Source organism: Aythya fuligula, chromosome Z, assembly GCF_009819795.1.
Source record: "Aythya fuligula isolate bAytFul2 chromosome Z, bAytFul2.pri, whole genome shotgun sequence".
NCBI lineage: Eukaryota > Metazoa > Chordata > Aves > Anseriformes > Anatidae > Aythya > Aythya fuligula.
The window spans coordinates 45,076,930-45,084,494 of NC_045593.1; the positions used below are offsets into that span (position 1 = coordinate 45,076,930).

At 45.3% G+C, this 7,565-nt stretch overlaps 1 protein-coding gene across 1 annotated transcript; it reads left to right on the plus strand.

Annotated features, from left to right (window-relative positions):
• Positions 1–312: 312 nt before the first annotated feature.
• CTSL (cathepsin L) lies at positions 313–7,156 on the plus strand. The gene is made up of 8 exons (XM_032206117.1): positions 313–373; positions 693–828; positions 1,204–1,326; positions 1,409–1,564; positions 1,900–2,124; positions 3,697–3,865; positions 4,182–4,299; positions 5,124–7,156. The coding sequence occupies exons 2-8, from the start codon at positions 703–705 to the stop codon at positions 5,221–5,223; spliced, it is 1,017 nt and encodes a 338-aa protein (XP_032062008.1). The 5' UTR covers positions 313–373; positions 693–702; the 3' UTR covers positions 5,224–7,156.
• The last annotated feature ends 409 nt before the right edge of the window (positions 7,157–7,565 follow it).

Here is a 7,565-nt window from a genome sequence, read left to right on the forward strand (position 1 = left end):
CTGTCTCCTCCTGATCCGATCTGGCGTGCCCTGTGTCCATGTGCAAAGGACTCAATACCTCACCTCCGCCCCGACCCTCAGCCCGGGGCAGGCTCGCTCACCCTCCCGGGGGCACAGGGCGAGCAGACGAAGCCGAGCCGCCTGCCTTGCCTCAGGCAGCCCTGATCTGAGCCCCCAGGGCACGGACCCGGGGTCTCGCCCTGCTCCCACCCGCAGCTCCCCCCACACAGCCCCGGCTCGGCCCCTGCAGGCGGTGCGGAGCTGCCCGGCCCGGCCTCCAATGGTGGCGGCGGGGCGGGCACGGCCACGGCGGCGGCTATAAGAGGGGCCGCGGGGCCGGGAGCTGGGGAGGGCAGCGCCGGGACCGAGCGAGGTGAGCGGGGACGGAGGGAGAAAGGAAAGGAAAGGAAAAGAAAGGGAAGGAAAGGAAAGGAAGGGGAGAGAAGAGGGGAGGGGGAGCCCCGCAGGCGGCGCTGCCAGCGGGGGGGGGTCCCGCATGGCCGCCCCGCGGCGGGGCGGGCCCGCGGCACGGAGCCGCCATTCCGCAGGCTCCCAGGGAAGGGACGGGAAAAGAAAGGAAGGAAGGGAAAAGGAAAAGAAGGGCAGAGCAGGGCCGGGCCGGGCCGTGTTGTGTTTTGCTCCTCTGTGCGCGTTGTTTTCCGTCTGAGCCGTGCTGCCTCATCGCCCCGCAGGTTTGCCAGCATGAACGTGGGTCTCGCCCTGCTGTCCCTCTGCCTGGGGCTGGCCTCCGCGGCGCCCAGGATAGACCCCGACCTGGACGGCCACTGGCAGCTGTGGAAGTCGTGGCACAGCAAGGACTACCATGAGGTGAGGGAGGACTGCCGTGAGGTGAGGGCTGCCCTGAGCTGAGAGCCTGGCGGGGCGGCGTGTGGCTCCACAGGGCCCCGTCAGCTGAGTCATGACTGCTTTGCTTTATTTAACGCTGGCCACGGTCTGCGTTTGTGAAAGATAATCCCCCCTGCTCCCTAGGTCCTTTTGCTTGGCTTACATAAACACCCAGTGGTACTGTGCTCGCTTTTAGCGTGGGGTGGTGGGATGGCCAGCTCTGAAGCAGTATCCCAACTCTTTGCTGGATGAGTCAACGTTTGTTTGAGTACCCAAGCCATAGAAAAGAGCGCTATCACTCCACTGAAATTTTATGTGAACCCTCTCTTTAAAATACATTGTTTTCTGGTCCCTCAGAGAGAGGAAAGCTGGAGAAGAGTGGTGTGGGAGAAGAATCTGAAAATGATTGAACTCCATAACCTGGATCACTCACTAGGAAAACACAGCTACAAGTTGGGAATGAATCAGTTTGGTGACATGGTATGTACTGAGATATGAAACATCCACTTCTAAACAACAGTGCGTAATAGGTGGTGACTGCATTGTTTTGAATTTTCTTCAGACGACTGAGGAGTTCAGACAGCTGATGAATGGCTATATACACAAGAAGTCAGGAAGGAAGTACAGAGGTTCCCAGTTCCTTGAGCCCAACTTCCTTGAAGCACCACGGTCTGTAGACTGGAGAGAGAAAGGATATGTAACTCCAGTTAAAGACCAGGTATTCTATGATGGTCAATTTTTAACCAGTTTTCTGAGTGCTGCCTTCATTTCCCTACAGGAAAAATGCTTTTGACTTGTGAAGTCTAGTGCAACCACACTGAATTGAGCTTCATCTCAGGAAAATTGCTGTACTCCATTAGAACTGTTTAAATGTCCTGGACTAAATGTCTAAGAACTGAAATGTAGTGTCATTTCCTGAACACTGGGGGAGCTTGGAACAAACGTTGGACTTGTGGCTTTTGCCTTTTCCAAGTTTAGATTGGTGGCATGGGAACTGTAATTGCTTAATCTGTCAAAGTTAGTTGTAACCTGTGATTCCACTTCTTGCTTCAGGGTCAGTGTGGCTCTTGCTGGGCTTTTAGCACTACAGGAGCTCTCGAAGGACAGCACTTCAGAAAAACTGGCAAGCTTGTTTCGCTGAGTGAACAGAATCTGGTGGACTGCTCCCGCCCCGAAGGCAATCAAGGTTGCAATGGTGGTCTCATGGACCAGGCTTTCCAGTATGTGCAGGATAACGGGGGAATTGACTCAGAGGAATCCTACCCATACACTGCAAAGGTAAGTGAACTTTCTGCATGTGTTCCATCTTTTGTATGAACGAACTGTATGTGTCGGGAAACTCGTCCCTAGGAAGGAAAATGCTTAAGTAGCCCTCAGTGCATCTGCTTTTCCTCTTGCATCTTCCCAAAGAAAACTGGAATGTCTGTTAGCCCCAGGTTCAGTTGGAATCACATACTATATTGTTCTTTGAGGTCACAATCTTACCAGACCAGTTGGAAAAACTAGAGCAAATATTTTTATTCCTCCCACTCGTTGCTGCCCTCCTATCAGATGCCATGCTTTATCTTGGTTGACACACAAAACCAAGACCTGGCTCCTGCCAAAACTAATGCTTAATCTTAGGGGTGCGATTCTACTTCTCATAGCTAAGCTATTACAGGATTGCTGCCTGTAGACCAAGTAATTCTTGAGCAGGTGCGACTCTTCTCAGGTGGTTGTTGGCAATGCCTTATGCTCTACTTCTGGACTTCTGGACTACATGTGCATAAATGCACGTAATGGGCAGACTTAAAATACCTCTAATGATCTACCAAAAGCTGAACAGGCATGAGGAGGGGACAAAAGAGCAGTAATAAATGGTGTCATGTGAGTCTAAGCTTTGGGCTTTTCCACTACACTTGGAGTAGTACTCCCTAGAGAGTGTCTTGCCTTGCAGTTTTTTGTTGACTGAATGTGCAGTAGCAGTGCCATTCACTGTGAATAACACAAACCATGGATTTGAATTCCTGTCTACCTGTATTCTTGTAATTGCTTTTTTTTTTTTTTTTTTTTTTTTGTAAACTTGGCTCTTCCAGAGGTTCCAGTTGATTGTAGGAAGTGCTTAACTTGCTGAGTGCAAAAAGTAAATATCTGAGGCATGTGTCCATATTCCTTTAGTTGGAGAGGCAACTAAAGAACTCTAGAGAGCTCTAACTTATCACATGGGTAGAGCAGGGACACACAAACTTCTATTCTGATGTCAAATGCCCAAACTTACAAATTAAGCCTCTCTTCTAAAGTAAGTGCCTGTGGTACACGCGGTTCAGTTTGTGTGTGTATAAAAAAGGCAAAGAAGCAGCCCAAAATACAGGAATGCTGTAAGTTCATATAATATTAATGAGTAACTTCCAAGTAATTCTGTGCAGTTTTCCAGACTGACAGACTAAAATTGTGGATTTAAGTGCTTGTTCAATGAGCAGTTTTTGGACTGCTTTGTAATTAATGAATACTTGGCTCTCTTCCATTGCCTATTAATGCATTCTGGGCTTCATCCTCTCTGAAAAGAGATTTGTCCTGCCTACCAAAGAATGCAGTGTTCCAGGATGTGATGGTCCCCTGCATCCCAGTAAAGCTTTCCTTATGGGCCCTACTGCCCTTTGCATTTTACTTTTTCTGCATCTTTGAGAAACTCAGAAGCAGCTTCTCTGTTTTCCTTCTGGTCTTCTCCTTTCAAAGCACTGCTGGAACAACCAGATCCTTTTCAGTCTTTTGCTTTCAAGGCAGTGTATTTCTGGAATGTCTGGTAGTTCCTGTGTTCACCTGTGTGTAAACTAGAGAACTATGTAATATCTGTAACTTTTTTTTATTCAGGATGATGAAGACTGTCGCTACAAGGCAGAGTACAATGCTGCTAATGACACTGGCTTTGTTGACATCCCCCAAGGACATGAAAGAGCTCTCATGAAAGCAGTAGCAGCTGTGGGTCCAGTGTCTGTTGCTATTGATGCAGGCCACTCTTCATTCCAGTTTTATCAGTCAGGTGGGTATTAGCAATTTGCATGCAGAGAACTCTTTGAATACTCATTATTCATTACCCTTCAGTTTAATGAGCAGAGAAAACTGATGTAGGACACAATCAAGAGTCCTTCTAATTCTAGTCCAGGTTCCCACAGTTGGTACTCCTCTTGCATATGTTTGCATGTGTTCCTTAGTTCCTCCCAGTGATACATTTCACTTGTCACTCCTTTCTGACTATCTCAAGAAGCTGTGCAACACAGTTTGAAACAAGGATTCTGGTGGGGAAGAAGGGTTTCCTGCAGGAGAGCTTATTGACATGTGAATTTATACCCCCTCAGGTATCTACTATGAGCCAGACTGTAGCAGTGAAGACTTGGACCATGGTGTTCTGGTTGTAGGTTATGGTTTTGAGGGTGAAGATGTAGATGGGAAGAAATACTGGATTGTTAAGAACAGGTAAGATTTTTTTTTTCCTTTGTGCCTGGTGCTTTTTGGGAGGGGCAGAGGAGGGAGAGTAGTTCCTCTCTTGGGATAAGAGGGAAGCAACAACAGTTGAAATCTGCATAGAGAAAGTCTGGAGATTGTTCTCAGGGCATTGCATGGCAAAAGTTAAAAGCCAGCTCAGGCTGCTGGCTGTCTAACAGCAAGTCCCAAGCAGTAATCTCTTTCTTCTGCATGTTCAGTTAATTTGAGAGCTTGGTACTGGAGCAGCTCATAGAGCTAGTAGATGTTGGAGTTACATGGGGAGCAGGAGGAAAAACAGGTTGTGGCAGTGTCAGAGGTAATGGAATTTCAGAAGCAGTGGGACTGCTCACTTGTGTGAAATAGGGTAACATTTGAACTTTAAAAATGGGGTTACCCTCCTAGTCTGGAGGGAAAACAACATATTAGTGCTGAAGGGCACATCACATGAGTTTGTCTCATGCTCTCCACATTACTGGGGCACTGCCCTCATGCTGCTTGCAGTCTTTGTCCTCCCTTAGTTGTCAGGGAGCAGCGTCTGAGCTTTGAGTACCTGTAATCCAGGTTTGCAATACCTGAGCTTCAAGTACCTGTAATCCAGCTGCACTGTTTCTGTGAGCTTGGGATGCTTCTTCTGTAACATGCTTTTTTTTTTTTTTTTTTTTTTTTTTGCTGGAAAGCAATTTTGTTCCAGCTGTTTCAATTTTACCTGAAGGTAGAAGGCAGCAGTTTTCAATATAAATGCTTTGGGAGGGCGGGGGGGAATGATAAATAAGTCTTTCAGAATATTAAAATAAACCTTTCACTTCTGATTTCAGCTGGGGTGAGAAGTGGGGTGACAAAGGATATATCTACATGGCCAAAGACAGGAAGAACCACTGTGGAATAGCAACAGCTGCTAGTTATCCACTTGTATAATTTGAAGACTGAACATTTCAGTGCAAAAGGGGATTTTAAACTGAATGACCAAACCCATGTTCACACATGTGGTAGACTCATATTCTTCAAAAGTCAACTTGATTTTTTTTTAACTTTTGAAGTCTGTTTTACATGTTGGTGACATGCCACTTGTTTTAAATTAATGTATATGTTGGTATGTAAACAGCTTGTAATATTGCTGCCTTTTAACTGCTTAATCTAATAGATTCTTCTATGTATTTTTCTTTTTTTTTTTTTTTAAATTTCAATGTGCCCAACAGTTTACTTTTTAAATAAACACTTAAGCTAGCGTGTACAGGTGACTTGGCTTTTTGGTCTGTTTTTTCCACTTGGGTCTCATCTGTTAGGCATCCTTAATCATAATGGAAGTCTATCTCTTCATCAGTTGCATTTTTGTAACTGTTTGGGAATGGCTAAAAGCTGTTACCAAATGGAATGTAAAATTTGTGATGCAAATTTGCAAGGGACAGCAGAAAAAATGCCTTTACTACAAAAGTAAAAAGTGACTGAAAACTTTGATCCTCATTCCTTGAAACTGCTTGCTGTCCTGCAATTTGGCTGTGAGTGAACGTTGGTTCAGTCCTGTGACCTAGGGGCAGTCCTGTCTCTGTGGCTTTTCATACTTTATAGCAAAGATCTTGAGTATTTTCTTGTCCTGCATGTGGCACCTGGTTATGGTATTGCAGCTGAGCAAGTTCTAGCCCCAGTGTCTTTTCACCCTGCCACACTGGTTCATCCAGGGCAGTTGTCTCCAGAGCATTACAGGGTACAGCAAGAAGACTCAAAGCAAACACTCTGTGCAAAGAGAAAGCTTGTTGCCGGCTTGTGGTGTGTTCACTGCTTTTTCTCCTACCACAGCTATAGTTAGGGAAAGGGGTTGGTGGGGAGGGGAACAACTCTTGTCCTATGGAAACTGGAGTTAGCCACTCCTAGTGCAACCTCAGGTATGGTTGATGGCACTGTGACTTAAATTATGCCCTGTACCTCCCCTCAGAGGATTTCTTTCCTGTGCAAATAGGTAGTGTTGAAACACTGCTACCAGCTATTGTTAGATAGCGTTGTTTAGAGATGTGTTGGGTACTGGTAGTTCCTGTACTGACAAGATAAATTAGCAATACCAAAAACATCTGCTGGGGGAAGTCTCGCCTTGGATTTTGGGTGTTGATTTACCCCCACTTGTACTTAGGCAGGAGAGGAAGGATATGGGCACGGCCAGCACGGGTTTGTGGTTTATGAAGACATAGATTTTCATGTACACTGTTTCTCCTGAGTCTGATAGCCATGCACACATGGGAACACTTGAACTACAGGTTGGGGAAGCTGAATTTCCTTACTTAAGCTAGCAGTTCCTAAATCCTTGAAAGAAAAAATTGGGAATTTAGAATAACCAAAACTTAACCATTGCTTAGTTGTGAGTGTGTCTGTACTTCTTAAAGATGAATTCTTTTGATCTGAATCTCCCTGCAAACAATTTTTTTAAAAGGAAGAGCCTCCTTTAACCCAGTGGCTATTTAGCAAGCCACAGAGCAGAAATACCGGTTAGAAGGGAGCTATTAGGCTGACTTGCTATGCCTGTTATGGAGAGCATCCACGCTGTGTGGTGGAAGCTATGGAGGAAGCAAAGGAAGAAGGAAATCAACTGGTGGTCCCCGAAAGGATTACATTTAGAAGGAAATGTTAGTGGTCTGTAGGTTCTGGAGGCAAGATCAAAGTGCTGCCAGGGAAGTGACTCCATAAGCTCCACATGCACTATTTTCATTTTTGCTACCCCAGAACAACAATTTTTAATGCGGGTTGTAAGGTATTACTGGATTTCTATCTTTGAGCAAAAGAAAAGGCAAAATACCCAGTGATACCCCAAATGAAGCCTGCTTGTAATTCAACTGCTGAAAAAAAAAAAAAAAAAAAAAAAGGGCAGTGAAGCAAGGTATTTGGTTCCAAAGGCTAAGGTTACTAAAAGTTGCTGGGAAAGCAAGATATTGTTTATGAACAGATAGGAAATGAAAAGGAAATAACTTCCTAAGGATGTATGTGCATGAATGGGAACATAGCTTACAAAAGAGGCATCAGCCTATGACATTTTTAGAAATAAAATGTGATAATACAACTATTTATTCCCATTAAAACTTGCTGACTGTTCTGGCTGAACATCCTCTCTTCTGAGGGGAATAATCGAGAAGGGGATCGGGTGAATTGGGTCGTGCAGATAACTAATATTTACACAGTCATCCTAAGTAACAGCTTCACCCAAGGTTGCCTTACATGACACTAAGCATTAGACTTTTTGTAAGTTGCATTTAAGCACAGTGGTAGAGATTTAA

Coding starts and splice junctions, on each gene's coding strand:
- CTSL (XM_032206117.1), top strand. CDS start 703: ATGAACGTGGGTCTCGCCCTGCTGTCCCTCTGCCTGGGGCTGGCCTCC. Junction 829..1,203: donor ACAGCAAGGACTACCATGAG/GTGAGGGAGGAC, acceptor CTGGTCCCTCAG/AGAGAGGAAAGCTGGAGAAG. Junction 4,300..5,123: donor TACTGGATTGTTAAGAACAG/GTAAGATTTTTT, acceptor TTCTGATTTCAG/CTGGGGTGAGAAGTGGGGTG.